This window comes from Anabas testudineus, chromosome 4, assembly GCF_900324465.2.
Source record: "Anabas testudineus chromosome 4, fAnaTes1.2, whole genome shotgun sequence".
In the NCBI taxonomy this organism is placed as follows: Eukaryota; Metazoa; Chordata; class Actinopteri; order Anabantiformes; family Anabantidae; genus Anabas; species Anabas testudineus.
The window spans coordinates 7,739,207-7,761,388 of NC_046613.1; the positions used below are offsets into that span (position 1 = coordinate 7,739,207).

Genomic DNA, 22,182 nt, shown 5'->3' on the forward strand with positions numbered 1-22,182 from the left:
TGACTGGTAGTTGATGACCTGCACTGGTTATTATACAAGATTATTATAGTGTGAAAAAAACTGTACAAGAACGAGTCTTTACTACTATGAGGTTTTATTGAAATTCAGTGAAGCCTTTGATATCAAACAATTTGATATGCAATAGAATTATCAAGAATTCAACACATACTTTGAATAAGCAGTAACAGGCTCATATAGTAATAGTTTTAACAGACTTTTTAAAACACATAGCTGCATAGGGAGACTGTAGTATATAGTCAGTTTCTGATTTGATTACAAGTAGATACTTGATACTTACATCTTGAGACCTGTTAAATATTAGTTTAGAAAAAATTATATATTCTAATTACTAAAAGCCTCACTCTAAACCTGGCAACCCAAATGTTAACGAGTCACACGTGGACCGTTCTTGTTCCGGGTCTACCGGTAGTTCACGGCGGCTATACTGAAATCTATCTATCTGTCTATCTGTCTATCTATCTATCTATCTATCTGTCTATCTATCTATCTGTCTATCTGTCTGTCTGTCTATCTATCTATCTGTCTATCTATCTGTCTATCTATCTATCTGTCTGTCTATCTATCTATCTATCTATCTATCTATCTGTCTGTCTGTCTGTCTGTCTGTCTATCTATCTATCTATCTGTCTATCTATCTATCTGTCTATCTATCTGTCTATCTATCTATCTATCTATCTGTCTGTCTATCTATCTATCTATCTATCTGTCTGTCTGTCTATCATCTTATCGTTCTTTCTGTCTTTGTCTGCCTGCCTTTCTTTCTTTCTTTTTAACCATACATCTAACAGAATATGCAAAACAATATATGGTTAACAAAGTCTGTTATGGATATGTGATGATGTATTACAAATGTAAGTGGATAAATTAGAAGTGATGAAGGCACATGACATTTCTCTTTCACAGCCACGCACAAGGTTCACAAATGGATTGAATGTCAAAACCAGGCAAGCCTACAGATCATTTGATTTCTTTAAAAAATAATAATTATAAGAAGGAGAAAGCCTTTATAATAAACCAATATTGAGCTTAACGATGAGCAAGCATCATCTCAGTATTTCTCCTCCTGTATTTGAGTCATGTTAATTAAGAATCATCATGAAGCTGCCATTAGGTGGCATCACTGGCCAATCCACAGTGTAAAGTGGGCCAGTAGACTAGATTTACCATGTGTGACATTAAAATACTAGTGCTTGCAAATGAATTACCTCATTAGTAAATTAACAATTAGTCTAATGTCTACAACTTATATCATTTTTATAAATTTTATTTATATGTGATTGCTACATTTTTTAGCATTCAAACTTGACTGTGTTAATTATAATTGATAAATCCCTATCAGCATTTCTGCCATGTACTATACAGTTATAATTACATCAGTCAAATATCAAAAATCAACTGCACATCACTGTGCAGGCAGGTACAATTTAATCTTGTCCAGCAATGCAGTGGGATCCTGTAGGAAGGCTGGGAGGTTGTTCCGGTAAACCAATACAGCCAAACCCACAGCAGCAGCCGACAGAACCAGAGGCCACTTGAATGATCTCTTGGGTTTGGGATCATTACAGGGCCTGGTCTGCATGGGCTGAGCCACTCTCTCCCACTGAGTGAGGATGGCCTGACGGGCCCCAGCCCACTTTCCTGGCCCTCTCAGACGATACTGGTATGGGGTACAGGGGCCGAACATCACATTCAGGCCCAGCCTGGGATCAGTCAACAACAACCTCCGGATTCTTGGTCGGACTCCTACAAGTTCTGCTATCTCGTCCATGTAGGTGACATAGTCCACCTGGATGGTGTGTCTGTTACTGCTGACGTACCTGAAGAAGAGACTCAGGTTGAACATGTGGAGGAGATACAGTTTGGACTTAATCACCTACACAATATGTCAGTGATCACAAAGGTAAATAAATCTGTCACAGCACCTTTTAGTCATTGCCTCCTGCTTGCACTGAATGTCTTTTAGCATGGCTGCCACTGAGGGAAGCTTGATGCAGCCTGTTTCAAAGGAGACATCGTGACACAATAGTTTAGCTTCTTAAACACAGAACACTTCTGAAAGGGACGGAGTGATGAGAAAAGACTGTCTCACCTTTAAAGACACGTGTGGCCCATCTGGCCTGCATCTCAGAGATGGGCATGATGGCTCCCAGTGGCTGCACCAGACCAATGATGGCCAGCGTGGGGCGGTCCAACTCAGGAGGAAACACATACTTGTACAGAGATGCTTTGTTCTCAGACACAGAGACCACATGTGAGGCCAGGAATGGAAAGGAAAACCTGTAACCTGTGGCAAATACCTGCAAATCAGGAGTTCATGTCGGTCAGACTACAGGGAAACTGTGCTGCAGAAAAACAGACAATTAGTGCAGTGGGGTTGGTGTGTGTCCACTTTTATAAGTTAACTTACCACCAGGTCTACATCTTCCACAACACTTCCATCATCAAACTCCACACTGGATCCCTGAAATCTGCGGATGTTGGGTTTCACCTGAATTGTTCCAGAGAGGATGCGGTTGGGCAGCTCATCATTGACTGTGGGATGTTGGCTGAACAACCTGAGAGTCACATTAAGACTGATAAGTAACACTGCAAGTATTGCAATCATAGAAAAGTCTTTGACTACTCTTGCTGCAATACCTGTGCTTTGGCTTCAAGTTGTAGAGAGTGTGATCAAATCTTTGGTTGAGTTGTCTTTCTGTAATGCTGCAGAATAACCCAAAGGGAAGAGCTTTTCGAAAACAAAGCATTACCCTGTTGTATAGCAAATCACCTGGAAGACCATTGTCTGAAACTCTGTTTCGGATCCAGGACCCCCTTCGAGTGCTTAGATATACCTGAAATGTAAGTTTTAAGAAGTCATTACGCCAGCAGATTAAAGAATAGTGTACTCCTGAGAACCCATAAATGTTTGACCTGTTTTGTGACTCTGCTCAGCTCCACTGCTAGGTCTCCTCCAGAGTTTCCTATTCCGATCACTACAACTTTTTTATTCCTCCACTCCTCAGGAGTCTTGTAGTCTCGGCTGTGGAAATATGTTCCCTTGAAAGTGTCAATGCCTGTAAGAGATTTGTGACTATAAGACAAAATGTATTATACTCTTACATTGTTGACATTTTGTTGGGAGACCCTGTATATGGCTGGAGGAGCAGATGGACCAATGTAAAAACAACATTAAAGACCTATACACTATTTAGGATGAATGGTGTTTTAAGGCTTCTACACCAAAAGTATCAATATGACTTTATCAAGGTGTTTTGGCACATTTTTAAAAATATACCACATGAAACTTGTATATTTAAAGATGACTGAAACCTACTGGTAAACACTGAGTAGATGGTTAAAATCAAAATGTCTTCTCCAAAAGGTCTTGAGCACTAGTGAGCCACAAGCATTTCTTAAACTGTGCTTGATTGAAATGAAGAGTTTTTTTATAACCTGTAGATCATACCTGGAAAGTCATGGAGGGGCAGGTTGGGGTGGCAGTGATGTCCAATACAGATCATCACAGCATCAAAAATGTGTTTCTCCTTTTTACCGTCCTTGTTCTCTGTTTCAACATCCCACTGGCCTGAGTGAGAAAAATCAGACCTCTGCTTCACCTGCGAGACTTTGGTCTGGGAGACAGAAACAGAGAAACATGACAATTAGCCATCAGTAGGACACATTCAGAGACATGACTGTTAAAACTATTTGTAATCTAAACAGTGTTAAGAAAGTTAATGAGGAATCCTCACATTGAAGCGTATGTGCTTGGTCAGCTGGAAGTGGTCAGCGTACATCCGAAAGTAGTCCATGATCAGGGAGTTGTGCATGAAGTTGGGGAAGTGTGCAGGAATGGGGAAGTCACTGAAACACATCATCTCCTTGGAGGTGTTGATGATGACAGAGTGGTAGATGCTGGCCCTGTCTGGCTCTGGATTCTCCTGCAATCATCCAGTAAAACAAGCGTCATCCTCACTTTAGAAATATGTTGTCTGAGTGAAGGAGAAGTCCAGCTTGAACATAGTGTGACCCACCTTGAACCTCCACAGACCACCGATATCATCACTGCTTTCAAAGCAGACAGGCTCCAGCCCTTCATCCAGACAGCACTTGATGCAGGCCAGACCTGAACTTCCTCCTCCAACCACAGCTACACGACGAGTCATGCTTCAGCTCTGAAAAATGATTTGAGGATCTGTTGGTGTGGATCTTTCCTGGTTGTGGTTCCCTTTCTTTCTGTCCAAGTTGAGAGCAACTGTAACGAAGCAAAGCAATTTCCCTCCGGGATTAATAAAGTTTTTTGAATCTTCAGTCTTGAATCTTAATATGTCTCCAGTGTGGTAACACTTGTGTAAAGAGTCCACACACACTTTATCATTCAGATTATTAAATTAATACATTTGTTAATGTGACCCAGCATCTATAGTAATGTTTTAAGTGACTAAAACATTGACTGTTTTTTAATGTCATAGTCATTTTAAACAACACACCAAGACAGTCTAATACAAAAAAAGATGTGAGCACTTTTGCAGAAAGCAAAGAAGATAATTCATCTGGCCTACCCAATGCGTGACCTGTGTTACAGAATATGCGTTTAACTGCACAGCAAATAGAAAAAAAAGGTTTGCAAAAAGCAGCTTCAACCAATAAATGAGAAAAAAACAAACCATTAGTTCGAGCAACTTAACTAAATCAGTGTGTTCATGCAGATAACTTAGTTCAGTAGATGAGCTGAAACGTAAAAAGTATCGGTGGAATAACACACACACTTACCTTTGGACCCTGTAGCATGAATGTGTAACTCGTTAGTAAACTCCGCTGCACACAGGACGTTTAAGAGAAACACCTGAGCCCGTTCACAGTGGGAGAGACATGAAGTTACTGAAAGTTACTGAAGTCTTTTACTCTTAACTTCCAGCGAGAGGTCGGACTATTTGCAGGAAAGGCGGTGACGTCACTGTTTTACGACACCGTGAGTCGAAAAGTGTCAATTAAAGTGACGTATTGTAGTTTTTCTGACAGCTGAGCTTTGTAGTTGTTAGACAGTGGAAAGTGAGAACTTTATGTTCATACGGAAAAACAAACAGAAGACGACACAGCTGATAAAAACCTAAGTAATATACTTCTAGTTGTTGTATTATGTAATTTCCTGTTCCCACATTTAGTCTGTTCTTACTTGCATAACGTGGTTTACACTCGTGTCAGTGTTTAGGCCTGTGCATTGTACTCCAGGTGACTACTCTGATTTCCTAACTTATGAATGTTAATAGTCCACCTGTTGACCAGGAGTGAGACGCTTAGTAAATCGGGGACTTCTTTTAGTTCTTTAGATTCAAGATTCAAAGTGTTTATTGTGATATGCACAGTGAGGAAACGAGTTTCCCTGTGCAATGAAATTCTTTCTTTGCCGCCCACAGTGAATGCCTACAGCTTAAACAGTACAATACAAATAGGGCTTAGAAATAAGAATAGAATACAATAATCAAGTAATGTTAATAAAATAAAATATGTACAAATAGTATGTGCAATAGTGCAGTACAAAATGTGCAAATAGTACCGTAACAGCAGCAGTATCATTAACATGGCAATGACATATGATATTTGTATGTTGTGGGAGTTATGCATTTAAGAGTCTGATGGCTGAGGGAAAGAAGGAGTTGCTTAGTCTGGACGTCCTGCATTTCACACTCCTGTACCTTCGTCCTAAGGGGAGAGGTGTGAACAGTCTGTGTTGGGGATGTGTGGGGTCTTTGAGGATGGTGGCAGCTCTCCTGTGAACTCTACGATGGTAAATGGTCTGCAGAGAGGGCAGTGGAGTTCTGATGATCTCCTCAGCAGTCTTCACCACTCTCTGCAGACGTTTACGGTCTGCCACAGTAGTGTTGCCGTACCACACAGTAATGCAGCTAGTAAGGACGCTCTCCACAACACAGCTGTAGAAGCTGTTGAGGATCTTGGGAGACATGCCAAACTTCCTCATCCTTCTTAAGAAGTACAGTCTTTGTTGTGCCTTCTTGACCAGTTGTGTGGTGTTTAGTGTCCAGGTGAGGTCCTCACTTATGTTGACCCCCAGGTATTTAAAGCTGCTCACCCTTTCAAGCTCTCGGATAAACAGTGGCTGGTGAGTTGAGCTCTTTTTCCTCATGTCCACTATCATCCCTTTGTCTTGTCTGTGTTGAGGGTGAGATTGTTGTCCTCACACCATGCCACCAGACTGGCCACTTCCCTCCTGTAGGCTGCTTCATCCCCGCCAGTGATCTTTCCTATCACTGCCGTGTCATCAGCGAACTTCAGGATGATGTTGTCCTTATGGGAGGCAACACAGTCATGTGTGAATAGCGATGAATAGATAATAGGATGGGACTGAGAACACACCCCTGTGGGGTGCCAATGTTTGTTATTGTAGTGGCTGAAGCCTTATTTCCAATCCTGACAGACTGTGGTCTGCCAGTCAGGAAGTCTAGGAGCCAGTCACAGAGTGTAGGGTGTAGTCCAAGTGTTAGCAGTTTGTGAGAGAGCTTATGAGGGACGACTGTTTTGAAGGCAGAACTGTAGTCGATAAAGAGCATCCTGATGTAAGTGTCCTTATCTTCCAGGTGGGAGAGGGAAATGTGAAGGGCTGCGGCAATAGCGTCTGAAGCGGACCCGTTTGGTCGGTATGCATATTGCAGGGGGTCCAATGTATCCGGTATACTGCTTTTGATGTGGGCCAGCACCACTCTCTCAAAACACTTCATAATGATTGGAGTGAGTGCTACCGGCCTGTAGTCATTTAAGCAGGTTGGGGGGCTCTCCTTAGAGAGGGGGACAATGGTTGTGGTCTTTAAACAGGTGGGGACGATGCACTGGCCGAGTGAGAGGTTAAAGATGGAGGTGAGTACATCAGCCAGCTCTGTAGCACAAGCTCTGAGGGCCCGCCCAGGAATGTTGTCTGGTCCAGACAAATAGTTCCTTAATAGTTTTTGTACAAACTCAGAACTTGAAAATGATACACTGGACAAGCTGCAAATAATAAATCAAATCATGTTATATATAATACACATGCCATTTGGTGAAATCAACATTTTTTATTTATGTAAAGTATTGTAAGTAATTACAAAGGTATAAACAGCAATCGGGATTGTGATATAGTAAACAGCTCGAGTTATCATCTGATTTACTTGTGTTTGCAAACAAAACTGCTAACAGCCTCAGAGAAAAATACTGTGTTCTTATTTAGCTGTTTCATAAAAGCCAATTCATTTGGGAGATTTCTAGAGGTGGGGATGAGATTTTCTTATACTGTAAAAGACTTCATCTTTACATGGTCCAGTTTCCTGCCAGGAATGTAATTATGTAAGTAAGAAAAATATTTAGTAACACTGTTGTTGTAGAAAGCGCTGACTTACGTAAAAAATTAAAAAAAATGAATGATGAAAGAAAACCCAAACTGTAACATTAATATAAAGAACTGGCAAGGAAACAAAATTTAAAAAATATGATAATGATTATTTTTAAAAAAAATGTTTAACTGCATCTGTGTTGCTTCTTAGCTATGCTCTTCTTTATACACACACACACACGCACCCACACACACACACACACATATACATATATGCAGATACATATAAATAAAAGAGCATTAACAATATAATAATAAGCAAATAAGCTTTCCACAAATCAAAATTCAATATTATTAAAGACTATACAAGGCATGAGAAAAGCATGGCAGTGGTTGTGTTATGCTGTGGGCATACAATGGGCAAAATAAATGAGATGTCTGCGACATGGCTGAAACTAAAGGATCAGATGAATGTAACATTGTGTAGTAAGGGACAAAGACAAAATACAAGTGTGGATTCACCAATAATAATTAATAATAGTAGCTCAGGAATAACATCTATTACGAGAATATAACTTTCCCATCAAGGTAGAGATCCCTCACTACAATCCTATAAATTACACAACATGATATTCAGAATAAAAAAATTTAACTGTAGTACTGCTGGGTTGTGAAGCTGCTGCTAAAGGTTTGTATATTGTTTTTAGAACTGAGGCCGTAGTGTAAAAATTACATGTACCAGTGTAATTACAGCTGTAACTCATTCAGTGTGGGCTCCACATCACTGTGCAGGCAGGTACAGTTTAATCTTGTCCAGCAGTGCAGTGGGATCCTGTACGAAGGCTGGGAGGTTGTTCCGGTAAACCAATACAGCCAAACCCACAGCAGCAGCCGACAGAACCAGAGGCCACTTGAATGATCTCTTGGGTTTGGGATCATTACAGGGCCTGGTCTGCATGGGCTGAGCTACTCTCTCCCACTGAGTGAGGATGGCCTGACGGGCCCCAGCCCACTTTCCTGGCCCTCTCAGACGATACTGGTATGGGGTACAGGGGCCGAACATCACATTCAGGCCCAGCCTGGGATCAGTCAACAACAACCTCCGGATTCTTGGTCGGACTCCTACAAGTTCTGCTATCTCGTCCATGAAAGTGACATAGTCCACCTGAATGGTGTGTCTGTTACTGCTGACATACCTGAAGAAGAGACTCGGGTTGAACATGTGGAGGAGATACAGTTTGGACTTCATCACCTACACAATATGTCAGTGATCACAAAGGTAAATAAATCTGTCACAGCACCTTTTATTCATTGCCTCCTGCTTGCACTGAATGTCTTTTAGCATGGCTGCCACTGAGGGAAGCTTGATGCAGCCTGTTTCAAAGGAGACATTGTGACACAATAGTTTAGCTTCTTAAACACAGAATACTTCTGAAAGGGACGGAGTGATGAGAAAAGACAGTTTCACCTTTAAAGACACGTGTGGCCCATCTGGCCTGCATCTCAGAGATGGGCATGATGGCTCCCAGTGGCTGCACCAGACCAATGATGGCCAGCGTGGGGCGGTCCAACTCAGGAGGAAACACATACTTGTACAGAGATGCTTTGTTCTCAGACACAGAGACCACATGTGAGGCCAGGAATGGAAAGGAAAACCTGTAACCTGTGGCAAATACCTGCAAATCAGGAGTTCATGTCAGTCAGACTACAGGGAAACTGTGCTGCAGAAAAACAGACAATTAGTGCAGGGGGGTTGGTGTGTGTCCACTTTTAATAAGTTAACATACCACCAGGTCTACATCTTCCACAACACTTCCATCATCAAACTCCACACTGGATCCCTGAAATCTGCGGATGTTGGGTTTCACCTGAATTGTTCCAGAGAGGATGCGGTTGGGCAGCTCATCATTCAATGTGGGATGTTGACTCATCAACCTGAGAGTCACATTTCTACTGGTTAGTTACGTTATAACCAGTAGATGAACACTGCAAAAACTGCAGAAAAGCTCAGTGACAAGAGGTAAGAGAGAAAAACTTCCTATAATAGAAAGAAACCTCTGACAGAACCAGGTTCAGGATGGACGACCGTCTGCCTCCACCAGTTGGGGTGAGTAGAGAGCAAAGAGAGAAAAGAAGAGAGACAACAAGTGACAAACAGGATGTTGGGGCCAGTACCTGCAGAAAGGTGAAGAGAGGGAGACAGAGATGTGAAGAGAAGAAGGTAGTGACGCGAATGTAACACCTTGGTTTTCAATAGAGAGATACTAATAGAGGATAGGTAGTTGATGGGACGTCCTCATAATGGTACAAAACCAGAAACAAGTACGATACCTGTGCTTTGGCTGAAGATTGTAGAGACTGTGGTCGAATCTTTGGTTCAGTCGTCTCTCTCCCAAACTACAGAAAAATCCATAGGGCAGGATTTTCCAAAAAAAATTAAATGATCTATCAAACAACAGATCGAGGGGTAATCCATTGTCTCCCACTCTGTTCAGAATCCAGGCTCCTCTTCGAGTGCTCAGGTAAACCTTGAAAGAGAAGACATGTCACTCAATATATTTGTACATTACATGTCTTCATTTAATGACAGTTTTAACTTCTCTGATGGCTTGTGTTGTGTATTCTGGATTCAGTACTACAATATTTTGACCCTGGTTGCATATAATGTCGATATAAATTGAATGTACACATATTTCAGACACATCTGTCTGTCTCAGTTTGACCTGTTTGGCGACTCTGCTCAGCTCCACTGCTAGGTCTCCTCCAGAGTTTCCTATTCCGATCACTACAACTTTTTTATTCCTCCACTCCTCAGGAGTCTTGTAGTCTCGGCTGTGGAAATATGTTCCCTTGAAAGTGTCAATGCCTGGAAAAAAAACACACGCTGACTGGTAACTGCTATACAAAAAGACTTTGATCTGTGTTTGAAGTAGGTTTTGCAGCTTTGCCCTAAAGGCACTGTTATAATCATCATATTGACACACTGATTTATGCAACCACATTTATGTAAGCACTAGTACATGGTTGATCATTAAATATCATTATCTCTCTTTGATACTGCAAAACATCTCCAGCCCGACTCGCCCTTGAATAAACGGAATCACAGCTAACATCTGTGGATCATACCTGGAAAGTCGTGGAGGGGCAGGTTGGGGTGGCAGTGATGTCCAATACAGATCATCACAGCATCAAAAATGTGTTTCTCCTTTTTACCGTCCTTGTTCTCTGTTTCAACATCCCACTGGCCTGAGTGAGAAAAATCGGACCTCTGCTTCACCTGCAAGACTTTGGTCTGGGAGACAGAAACATGACAATTAGCCATCAGTAGGACACATTCAGAGACATGACTGTTAAAACTATTTGTAATCTAAACAGTGTTAAGAAAGTTGGTGAAGAATCCTCACATTGAAGCGTATGTGCTTGGTCAGCTGGAAGTGGTCAGCGTACATCCGAAAGTAGTCCATGATCAGGGAGTTGTGCATGAAGTTGGGGAAGTGTGCAGGAATGGGGAAGTCACTGAAACACATCATCTCCTTGGAGGTGTTGATGATGACAGAGTGGTAGATGCTGGCCCTGTCTGGATCTGGATTCTCCTGCAATCGTCCAGTAAAACAAGCGTCATCCTCACTTTAGAAATATGTTGTCTGAGTGAAGGAGAAGTCCAGGTTGAACATAGTGTGACCCACCTTAAACCTCCACAGACCACCGATATCGTCACTGCTTTCAAAGCAGACAGGCTCCAGCCCTTCATCCAGACAGCACTTGATGCAGGCCAGACCTGAACTTCCTCCTCCAACCACAGCTACACGACGAGTCATGCTTCAGCTCTGAAAAATGATTTGAGGATCTGCTGGTGTGGATCTTTCCTGGTTGTGGTTCCCTTTCTTTCTGTGCAAACATATAGAGAAGTTTGAAGAAGGTAAATGAACCCCAAACGAGAAAGAAGGACGCAGCACAGAGGATCAAACCAGCAGAGCCTCTTTGGGATTGTTTTCTGTGGGATGTCTCTGCTCTTGTTTACACCCGTGGGGTGGACTTCCTCTCTACAGGTTGGATCTGTGCCACACGACCAAGACGTTACTATAATCAAAGTTCACCTCGAGTTAATTTGTAACTACTAGTCGTATTTCTGTCGTGATTGTACTTTGGGATCCAGCGGGTTTCCCACCTCGATGTGCTCCAACACACAGTTGAACCCTGTGGTCCAGCTCCGCACGGAAGTTGTCAAAACTCTCGATTCAGCTGCAACGTCGCGTTTTTTTAACACAACTCAACACGTTTTCACTGATTATAGTCGTCTTTTGCATTTTTCTTACCTGTTGCGATTCGAGGACGGAAATGTCTCCTTAGAGTTGCATGGGAGTGGACAGTGGGTGGAGTGAGAGCTCTGGATCAGTACCTTCAAAACGACCCACGGAGGTTTTACACACACTGACAGGCCAATGGACGACGCCTCTGCTCGAAAACAACACACCGTGTCCCACTATTACTGTCCAGTTGACTTTATTTTATTAGAAACACTTATCGGAAACAACAGGACGTGTCTCAACTTTCGATCAAACGGTCTTATTTTTATTTTCCCCAGTGTAAATAATATCTAATCTTGCATCTAGCGGTCGAACTTCAATATATTACTCAGATCACAAAAATGTGATTATATGTAGATTACATCGTCTGCGATTATACATGAATATGAGCTCAGTCGTTAATTAAGGGCAACATGTTTGTCGCTTTCTATAATACAGCCTCATAATGTCCATAATTAAAGTCAGTCTACTTGTACAATCTGCTGACTGAGGGATCAGATATCAGCTTTCTGCTCGTGTCTCCATCTGCTGGTTGTAAACAAGAAACAATATACAGTAGCTTCCTTAAAAGTATTGAACTGGTGAGACCATGGGGTTTCTGTTTACTGCAACCCTAAGACATTTGGTTAAAGGTCATAAGGTGAGATGACAGTCTGGTGTTTACACCTGGATACAGTAAAGATCGTATAACATAGAGCTCTGCGTCAGATAACCTGATTTTAAGAATTGGAAAAATGTGACATGATTGAATAAATGTCAGTGTTTATGTAATAGCAAGTGAAGAAATACAGTGTGGACAATTCATGTTAAATTATATATTTCATTGCTTGAGCTCATATGAACGGTTGATTGCAACTCTGTGTAGAAAGAAACAAAGATGATACATAAGTGTGGATTGCACAAGTATTATTAAAATAATAAATGTTTTAGATTAACGCCTATTAGGAGAATTTAACTTTGCCAGGATTTCAACACAACAGAATCCTCATATCACACAATGCAAGATCCTGAATATTAGATTTTTGTATAGTATAACATCAGCTAGCTGATGTGGTGTCTGCCCCACTAATGTCTCCTAGTATAATCACTACTTCAAGACGTGGGACAGTTGTGTAAAAATTACATGTACCAGTGTAATTACAGCTGAAACTCATTCAGTGTGGGCTCCACATCACTGTGCAGGCAGGTACTGTTTCATCTTGTCCAGCAGTGCAGTGGGATCCTGTACGAAGGCTGGGAGGTTGTTCCTGTAAACCAATACAGCCAAACCCACTACAGCAGCCGACAGAACCAGAAGCCACTTGAATGATCTCTTGGGTTTGGGATCATTACAGGGCCTGGTCTGCATGGGCTGAGCCACTCTCTCCCACTGAGTGAGGATGGCCTGACGGGCCCCAGCCCACTTTCCTGGCCCTCTCAGACGATACTGGTATGGGGTACAGGGGCCGAACATCACATTCAGGCCCAGCCTGGGATCAGTCAACAACAACCTCCAGATTCTTGGTCGGACTCCTACAAGTTCTGCTATCTCGTCCATGTAGGTGACATAGTCCACCTGGATGGTGTGTCTGTTACTGCTGACGTACCTGAAGAAGAGACTCGGGTTGAACATGTGGAGGAGATACAGTTTGGACTTCATCACCTACACAATATGTCAGTGATCACAAAGGTAAATAAATCTGTCACAGCACCTTTTAGTCATTGCCTCCTGCTTGCACTGAATGTCTTTTAGCATGGCTGCCACTGAGGGAAGCTTGATGCAGCCTGTTTCAAAGGAGACATTGTGACACAATAGTTTAGCTTCATAAACACAGAATACTTCTGAAAGTGCCAGAGTGATGAGAAAGGACTGTCTCACCTTTAAAGACACGTGTGGCCCATCTGGCCTGCATCTCAGAGATGGGCATGATGGCTCCCAGTGGCTGCACCAGACCAATGATGGCCAGCGTGGGGCGGTCCAACTCAGGAGGAAACACATACTTGTACAGAGATGCTTTATTCTCAGACACAGAGACCACATGTGAGGCCAGGAATGGAAAGGAAAACCTGTAACCTGTGGCAAATACCTGCAAATCAGGAGTTCATGTCAGTCAGACTACAGGGAAACTGTACTGCAGAAAAACAATTAGTGCAGTGGGGTTGGTGTGTGTCCACTTTTAATAAGTTAACTTACCACCAGGTCTATATCTTCCACAACACTTCCATCATCAAACTCCACACTGGATCCCTGAAATCTGCGGATGTTGGGTTTCACCTGAATTGTTCCAGAGAGGATGCGGTTGGGCAGCTCATCATTGACTGTGGGATGTTGGCTCATCAACCTGAGAGTCACATTTCTACTGGTTAGTTATGTTATAACCAGTAGATGAACACTGCAAAAACTGCAGAAAAGCTCAGTGACAAGAGGTAAGAGAGAAAAACTTCCTTTAATAGAAAGAAACCTCTGACAGAACCAGGTTCAGGATGGACGACCGTCTGCCTCCACCAGTTGGGGTGAGTAGAGAGCAAAGAGAGAAAAGAAGAGAGACAACCAGTGACAAACAGGATGTTGGGGCCAGTACCTGCAGAAAGGTGAAGAGAGGGAGACAGAGATGTGAAGAGAAGAAGGTAGTGACGGGAATGTAACACCTTGGTTTTCAATAGAGAGATACTAATAGAGGATAGGTAGTTGATGGGACGTCCTCATAATGGTACAAAACCAGAAACAAGTACGATACCTGTGCTTTGGCTGAAGATTGTAGAGACTGTGGTCGAATCTTTGGTTCAGTCGTCTCTCTCCCAAACTACAGAAAAATCCATAGGGCAGGATTTTCCAAAAAAAATTCAACGTCCTATCAAACGATAGATCGAGGGGTAATCCATTGTCTCCCACTCTGTTCAGAATCCAGGCTCCTCTTCGAGTGCTCAGGTAAACCTGGAAAGAGAAGACATGTCACTCAATATGTTTGTACATTACATGTCTTCATTTAATGACAGTTTTAACTTCTCTGATGGCTTGTGTTGTGTATTCTGGATTCAGCACTAAAATATTTTGACCCTGGTTGCATTTAATGTCAATGTAAATTGAATGTACACATATTTCAGACACATCTGTCTGTCTCAGTTTGACCTGTTTGGCGACTCTGCTCAGCTCCACTGCTAGGTCTCCTCCAGAGTTTCCTATTCCGATCACTACAACTTTTTTATTCCTCCACTCCTCAGGAGTCTTGTAGTCTCGGCTGTGGAAATATGTTCCCTTGAAAGTGTCAATGCCTGGAAAAAAAACACACGCTGACTGGTAACTGCTATACAAAAAGACTTTGATCTGTGTTTGAAGTAGGTTTTGCAGCTTTGCCCTAAAGGCACTGTTATGGTCATCATATTGACACGCTGATTTATGCAACCACAATTATGTAACCACTAGTACATGGTTGATCATTAAATATCATTATCTCTCCTTGATACTGCAAAACATCTCCAGCCCCACTCGCCCTTGAATAAACGGAATCACAGCTAACATCTGTGGATCATACCTGGAAAGTCGTGGAGGGGCAGGTTGGGGTGGCAGTGATGTCCAATACAGATCATCACAGCATCAAAAATGTGTTTCTCCTTTTTACCGTCCTTGTTCTCTGTTTCAACATCCCACTGGCCTGAGTGAGAAAAATCGGACCTCTGCTTCACCTGCAAGACTTTGGTCTGGGAGACAGAAACAGAGAAACATGACAATTAGCCATCAGTAGGACAAATTCAGAGACATGACTGTTAAAACTATTTGTAATCTAAACAGTGTTAAGAAAGTTGGTGAAGAATCCTCACATTGAAGCGTATGTGCTTGGTCAGCTGGAAGTGGTCATCGTACATTCGAAAGTAGTCCATGATCAGGGAGTTGTGCATGAAGTTGGGGAAGTGTGCAGGAATGGGGAAGTCACTGAAACACATCATCTCCTTGGAGGTGTTGATGATGACAGAGTGGTAGATGCTGGCCCTGTCTGGCTCTGGATTCTCCTGCAATCGTCCAGTAAAACAAGCGTCATCCTCACTTTAGAAATGTGTTGTCTGAGTGAAGGAGAAGTCCAGGTTGAACATAGTGTGACCCACCTTAAACCTCCACAGACCACCGATATCATCACTGCTTTCAAAGCAGACAGGCTCCAGCCCTTCATCCAGACAGGACTTGATGCAGGCCAGACCTGAACTTCCTCCTCCAACCACAGCTACACGACGAGTCATGCTTCAGCGCAGCGAAAGATGAACCAGATTAGATCAGTAAATCGTTTCTGTGCAAACAGGGAGAAGCAGTGGAGCTGCACACATTAAAGAAGAAGCTTCTGAGCACTAAGGTACATATGCTACGGTTGTGTACTGCTGACCTGTTGCTCATTTATAGTTGAAGTCTTTAGTGTGTGACGTAACATGAGTGGGTGTAGTTCATCCTAAGTTAATATGTAATAAGCATGATTCACGGAAGTCTCTGTAGATGAATCACTGCATTAATCTGTGTCACCGAACACCTGTAGAGCTGTTCTGTAGGCATTACAAACCAAATCAGTACAGCACGGCACAGCACACCTTACTATGAGAAAGAACTGCAAAAGATACTGAAGTTAAAGACTGTAGTGTTATAATAAATTAAAATTACAGTAAATATATGGACTATGTTTGTTGTTTGCTCCATTGTGATCTTGATCTCAGTGAAATTTCCTCATTAAATAAAGCTTAACTAACTAAATGCCTTAGTTCCTAAAATACAGTGTAGTGAATTAGGAGCCAAAAGAAATGAGGGTCATTTACCTTTGGTCAGCAATCGGACTCTTTAGCAAAACACACACACACACACACACACACACACACACACACACACACACACACACTGTTTCATTGTTTTCACGCCTTTACAAACGCTGCACTTTGAGCAACAGGAAATACTATACAGTAATAGTATAGAATGCAGTTATGAACCAACCCAGTAATTATATCCATCCTTACATTCTACAAGCCTAACTGTGAACTCAAACAGTCAAACAATCATAGTCACAGTTTAATTGGCATTTGAAGTCGAAACAAAAGTGAACATCAAAGTTATAGTGTCAGTCAGACTTTCCCTTGTAAACGAAGAAAAAACTACAGCCTCACTGCTTGGCCAGTGCATAAAACCTCAGTGCAATAATTCTGTTATTATGTGGTTTTGCAGAGCTGTAAATGAACATCTTGTCTGTAGTCATGAAGTAAACCATTATTTATTATACTGGTCAATCAATTCATGCTGACAGTTAGCAAAATGTTTTTTTTTTTTTAACTTTGATAAGTTAATGTAGTTTTTCTAAAGTGCACTCAAAATAAGGTGGTTAATCTGTAAAATGTGGTTTCTAATATATTTCACTTGCTCTCATGGTTATTAACTGTGTCTGAACAAAACCTTTCACCCAGTTGTTGTATCCAGGTCATAAACACCACCATTTAATCTAATCAACATATGAAATTGAAAACAAAGGTGAACAATAAATTTGCAATGTCAGCTAAACTCAGCAGTGGTGTCCAGTACAGATCATCACAGCATCTACAATTTGTTTGTTCTCTGTTTCAACATCCCTCCGGTCTGAGGGAGAAAGATCTGATCTCTGCTTAAACTGGAGAACTTTGTTTTGGGAGACAGGAAGGTACAAGTAGAAGCAAGTAACAGTGTGTGTTTGCTGATGACGGTACAGAAGCTGATATACTGTACATCCCTTTTTAGTTCAGCAGCACATTTCCTGTTCTCATTGTCTGGTAACGTTACTAAAACACAATCTGCCAATATGTGTTCATTATGAATGAATATAATTAATAGGTAAAAAGATTGACCTCATTATCCAAAGAGTTTTTCTGCATATTTATTTGTACAGTAAACAATTAATCATAATATATATAAAGTAAAATGTTGCTCATCTAAATAATAAATTGACTTATAACCTGATGCTTATGAAAATTAATTGAACCTTTAAAATTAGAACCAATATTAATATATTTGAATATTTATGGAGTAAAACAGAGAAATAAAACCTCAGGATAAGATAAGAAAAGCATTTATTGATCCCTCAAAGGGGAAATTCACATGTCACAGCAGCACAGTAAAACAAGCAACAGCAGCAGTCAATTGACAGGTGCCTTCAATCAGGCAGATCAGTGGGAGGTTTTCCAGGTCGCTTGAGTTGCTGGAACTGATGGAGACCAAGAAGACCCATGGTAGCAGGGCCTTGTTGTCCTTTTCATCCTCACCAGCTGAAAACTGTTAGTTTCTTCAGCCATGTCCCGATCTGGTCCTGGTTGAGCACAGACGACCATCTCAGCTGTTTTCTCAGCGTGTCTCTCCTGCTCCACACCTCTGCCTCTTCTGGTGGATTTCAGCTCTCTCTCCTGGGATCAGGCCGGTGTTTTGCAGGGTTAGTAGCTGTCTGTCAGTCAGTGACCTAGTCCACCTGGAGAGGACTGTGCTCTGAGCAGGCAAATCTAACAGAGAGGAACAAAAACTGTGTTTATAATACAACAATTATCAGAACATTTACCAGAACTCACATAAAAGAAGCCTGAAAAAGTCTCATTTGTTCTGTTGTCACTTCCACAAAGTGAAATCAAATAAAGGGGTTTTGTTACCCATGGTTTGGCTTCAGGACATATGGTGTGTGGTCAAATCTTTTGTTTAGCATCTTCTCCAACACCCTGTTGATCCATGAGGGGAAGAGCTTCTAGATCATCAGGTCAGCACAGAGATGGTAACACTCATGTCCTTCTTCCCCTGCAGACCCTCAGTGTTTCCAGCTGTGGAAACAGCTGCCAGACAAACAGAGATAAAGTGCAGCAGCTGCAGATAAAGCCTGATTAGAGTGTACAACCTGTGAGCTTGTGTCCTGGTACCTGGGAAGTCTTTCAGGAGCACGTGAGGCTGGGTTCACGTGTCCACTTCAAACTATCACTGCATCAAAAACACCAGTCTCCCTCTGATCAAAATCTGGTGTCTGCCTCACACTGACCACAGATGTCTGAGAAACACACACACAGTGCACTGAATATCCTGCAACGCATCTCACATGTAGATGACATGGTAGCTCTATGATCATGTAAGGCCACCAACCTCACAGTGGATGTGCTGCAGCAGTTTGAAGGTCTGAGAGTAGAGGTGCAGGTACTGCAGCAGCTCAGACTGGAGCATGTTGTTGGCAGGTGGAGCAGGAAAGTCTCTGTAAGATATCATCTCCCTGGAGGTGTTGACAATCAGAGATTCACACATGTTGGCTCGTCCAGGCTCTGGCTTCTCCTGCTGAATGACATCATAATCATTTGGGGTTTTGGAGTCACTCAAACACAGATATAAAATAAAAATCTCAAAACCTTTGATTCATTCTCACATTAATTACCTGTTCCTCATGCTCCTCCATGTCCACCGTAAAGACAAATCTTCTCGTCTCTTTTCTCCTCTTAGCATGTTTCCTAATTCCTGGAGTCATCAGGTGTTTTCTTCATATCGTTCCTCCTCATCTGTTCTCTCCTTATTCTCCTGCTGGGCTCCTCTTGGTCCTGGAGTCGTCCAAAGTAAGCACTGCGGGAAACAAGACAAACACAACAACCCAGCAAAGACCTGTCCAAAATGTCTCACTGCTCATCTTCACCTTCACTCATTCAATGTGTTGTTTAAGGAGCAGGAAATTGGAGCATATCCAGTGGTACCTGATCTTTACTGTATCTATCCAAGTACCAAACATACAGCAGCTTTCAAACTCACCTTTTCATACAGCATCTGCATCGAATGAGCCTCTCCCAGGTTTCACCGTGATGATTTACATGTGGACGTTTCATTCTACTACTTGTTTCTGTTCTGTTACCACACCTCTTGTTTCCACTGCTAGTGAGCAGAGGAGCCTGGAACACTACAACTACTGTCATCATCAAGTGGGTTAAAATCAAATAAAGACTGATTCCAATAAAACCCACACATTAAATCAAATCTGAGTTCAGATCAGACAAAATCACAGCAGATCAATTCAAAGAAAATCTGACCCGATTACATGAAGGCACCACAAATCAAATCAAATTAAAAGCACATATTAAATCCATTCAAAGAAAGTTAGATCACATCAAATCAGACAAAATCACAGCAGATCAATTCAAAGAAACGGACGTTAGAGGTTAAACTAATTATTAAAAGCTCGTTTTCTCAGAGGTTCACCTTGTGGAGCTCTAGCAGCTCTCTTACCTCCTCTGACACCACGCTGCCGGTTCCTCTCCCTGAGAACAGCCTGGATGTTCCTCACCCACTTCGGCTTGGGGCCAGCTGTCATCACAGGAGGCTCGGGGGGTCTCTGAGGAAGATTCAAGATTCAAAAAACTAGATTAATCCCAGAGGGAAATTGTTTTGCCTCATTACAGTTGTTCTCAACACAGAAAGAAAGAAAGGAAACCACAGCCAGGAAAGATCCAACCAACATAAATACACAACAACATCAATAGAGAGAACTCAGTATATGTACAGAATATGTGAGATGAATGAAGGACCGGAGCGTGCAACACAAACCTCACGGGGTTCAGGAGACCTCGCTGACGGCAGTCTTCTAAGGACAATCTTGTTCTGGTCCTGGAGCACCTCACAAGTCCAGCGGTCTTCCTCCGGAGCTGCACAGGGCTGCCTAGGAGGAGAGCTTGACAAAGAGTTAGGGGACAATCTGGAAGGACTACAAGACAAGTTAGTGGAAGAGGAGGCAGCGGAGCCGGAGGAAGAGGAAGAAGAATCAGAGAAGGAGCCAGGACTGGAGCCACAAGAGGAGGAGGAGGAGGAGGAGGAGGAGCAGGGGGCAGGAGAGGAACCTGGGGACCAGCTACTGGACGAATCAGGGGAAAACCTGGAGGACAAAGAGGAATTCAGAGACAAGCCAGAAGAAAGGCATGACAAATAATCAGAAGTGGAAGGAGAGTTAGAGGGGGAGTTCAAGAGGGAGGAAGGATGTGAGTGGGAGACCTGGATGTGGAGCCTGGGAAGGTGCTGCTGCAGGGGACTGGTGCTGGGACCTTCCTCAGGATCAGTCTCGGGCTGCCGGGCCGGTTCGGGTCTGCTGTGAGGACAGCTGTCCAAGTGAAGCTCTGGTGAACCAGAGACACAGAAAACTCAGTGAGACTTCCTTTTTGATTTGACACTGTTCAAACAGGACACGTGCTCAGGTGAACACGTCCAATGGTACGACCCCAGAAATACACACAGAATTGACAATATGTGGAAAATGGAGCATTCATTTTTTTAATGTCTTTCTAATCTCTACACCAACGTCACATGTTTACATAGGAGTTCATGTCTGTCCTGTCTAATGGGATTTTTTAGTCAAATACCAACAGTTTCACTGCTTCCTATAAAACCAATTGACTCCACTTACAGGTCTCATTGTTCAAATCCCACTGTTCACTGGTCTTATTTCTTATTTCAAGCTGGTTCAAACCAACACCTACTGTGTAGCTACTATTTATTTAGAAGTGTCTTATCTGTTTCAAACCAAATGGCTCTTTATCTCCAGCTTTCTTGTCTAAGGACTCAGCAGCTCTGCTCAAACCTTGTTCACTACTTGTGGATCTTTAGAAACTCGTCAACTTGCACTAATGTTCCCACACACTTTGATTTAAGGGACCTGATCGTTGACTTTGGCTAAAATACACAGTAAAAGCACCTGGATGTGAACCATCTAATCTTACATCTTCCATGCTCAGACTGCTGTGATCCCTGTCAGTGGGTCGTCAGTCGAGGTCAGGCTACAAAAAGTGGTCGATGGAGCTTCGTCTTTTTCAACAAATCGTCGAGTGAAAAGTGTCCAAACTGGGACAAATGTTCTCACCGTGTTTCCGGAGTTTGTTTGTGTTTAAATGTTGATGGAGACGAAGCAGCAACCACAGAACCTTCAGCACAGAGACGTCATCCAGCTCGATCCAGCACCTGATGCTGCTCGGTGTGTCTGCAGGAAACACAGGAGACACACTGGGACACTAGATGGCGCTGTTCGTCTGCAAATGATGTGGTAAAAGTTACCAATTAATACGACACAGACTGACGATGTGAAGCGCTACATCTGGAGAAATACTTATGTTTTACAATCAAATCTACAAGTCACGTATTTATATTTAAGCTAATAATACAAAGTTAGCTTCAAACTGACTGACAGCCGTGCTATCCTAGCATTGGCTAGCGTTAGCTAGGTAACTTAATTTACAGATCGTTATAATCGGTGTCTGTTCTTCTACACTAACTTTAACATTATTTTACTTCTATTTGTGATGACAAACATTAACATTAAATACTCACCAGATATTTAGCTACAACAACAACAGGAGCAGCAGATTGTTCCACCACAGAGACGCAGGTTGACTCAGCATTGATCCAGAAAAACTGATCAACTATATTTGTTTTAAGTGGGAAAAACATCTCACTAACTTTAACAAACACTTTTTATTTAGAAATTACAAGGAACATTTCAGAGATCTAGTGTTAGAACTTACCTTAAACCAAAATTAAGCTCTTAAATGAAGGAGAGTCTTTCTAAGACTATGGGACCAGTCTCT

At 42.3% G+C, this 22,182-nt stretch overlaps 3 protein-coding genes across 12 annotated transcripts; all 3 read right to left on the reverse strand.

The window, feature by feature from the left end:
* Nucleotides 1-737: 737 nt before the first annotated feature.
* On the reverse strand, nt 738-4,945 carry LOC113152084 (dimethylaniline monooxygenase [N-oxide-forming] 5-like). 3 transcript variants are annotated; one of them, XM_026345082.1, is made up of 10 exons: nt 4,777-4,945; nt 4,038-4,235; nt 3,756-3,944; nt 3,470-3,635; nt 2,935-3,077; nt 2,659-2,855; nt 2,429-2,576; nt 2,111-2,318; nt 1,944-2,016; nt 738-1,838 (listed from the first exon to the last, which is right to left on the reverse strand). In XM_026345082.1, the coding sequence occupies exons 2-10, from the start codon at nt 4,167-4,169 to the stop codon at nt 1,424-1,426; spliced, it is 1,671 nt and encodes a 556-aa protein (XP_026200867.1). In that variant the 5' UTR covers nt 4,170-4,235; nt 4,777-4,945; the 3' UTR covers nt 738-1,423. The 3 variants fall into 3 exon arrangements, with proteins under 3 accessions (XP_026200867.1, XP_026200866.1, XP_026200865.1); XM_026345081.1 differs by having other exon boundaries at nt 4,038-4,239; XM_026345080.1 differs by having other exon boundaries at nt 4,038-4,258.
* A 2,105-nt stretch (nt 4,946-7,050) lies between these two features.
* fmo5 (flavin containing dimethylaniline monoxygenase 5) lies at nt 7,051-15,892 on the reverse strand. 6 transcript variants are annotated; one of them, XM_026345075.1, is made up of 10 exons: nt 11,641-12,801; nt 11,011-11,208; nt 10,729-10,917; nt 10,451-10,616; nt 10,048-10,190; nt 9,656-9,852; nt 9,112-9,259; nt 8,793-9,000; nt 8,626-8,698; nt 7,051-8,520 (listed from the first exon to the last, which is right to left on the reverse strand). In XM_026345075.1, exons 2-10 carry the CDS (start codon nt 11,140-11,142, stop codon nt 8,106-8,108), a joined length of 1,671 nt encoding a protein of 556 aa, XP_026200860.1. In that variant the 5' UTR covers nt 11,143-11,208; nt 11,641-12,801; the 3' UTR covers nt 7,051-8,105. The 6 variants fall into 6 exon arrangements, with proteins under 6 accessions (XP_026200860.1, XP_026200859.1, XP_026200862.1 ...); XM_026345074.1 differs by having other exon boundaries at nt 11,011-11,212; XM_026345077.1 differs by lacking the exons at nt 8,626-8,698; nt 8,793-9,000; nt 9,112-9,259; ... (4 more) ...; nt 11,011-11,208; nt 11,641-12,801 and adding exons at nt 13,323-13,395; nt 13,490-13,697; nt 13,805-13,952; ... (3 more) ...; nt 15,430-15,618; nt 15,712-15,877.
* A 2,670-nt stretch (nt 15,893-18,562) lies between these two features.
* Nucleotides 18,563-21,459, reverse strand: LOC113152667 (putative protein TPRXL). 3 transcript variants are annotated; one of them, XM_026346051.1, is made up of 7 exons: nt 21,322-21,459; nt 20,600-20,721; nt 20,159-20,483; nt 19,841-19,946; nt 19,005-19,186; nt 18,722-18,904; nt 18,563-18,629 (listed from the first exon to the last, which is right to left on the reverse strand). In XM_026346051.1, the coding sequence occupies exons 1-5, from the start codon at nt 21,328-21,330 to the stop codon at nt 19,137-19,139; spliced, it is 612 nt and encodes a 203-aa protein (XP_026201836.1). In that variant the 5' UTR covers nt 21,331-21,459; the 3' UTR covers nt 18,563-18,629; nt 18,722-18,904; nt 19,005-19,136. The 3 variants fall into 3 exon arrangements, with proteins under 3 accessions (XP_026201836.1, XP_026201835.1, XP_026201834.1); XM_026346050.1 differs by having other exon boundaries at nt 18,722-18,907; XM_026346049.1 differs by lacking the exons at nt 18,563-18,629; nt 18,722-18,904; nt 19,005-19,186 and having other exon boundaries at nt 19,513-19,946.
* Between the last annotated feature and the right edge of the window lie 723 nt (nt 21,460-22,182).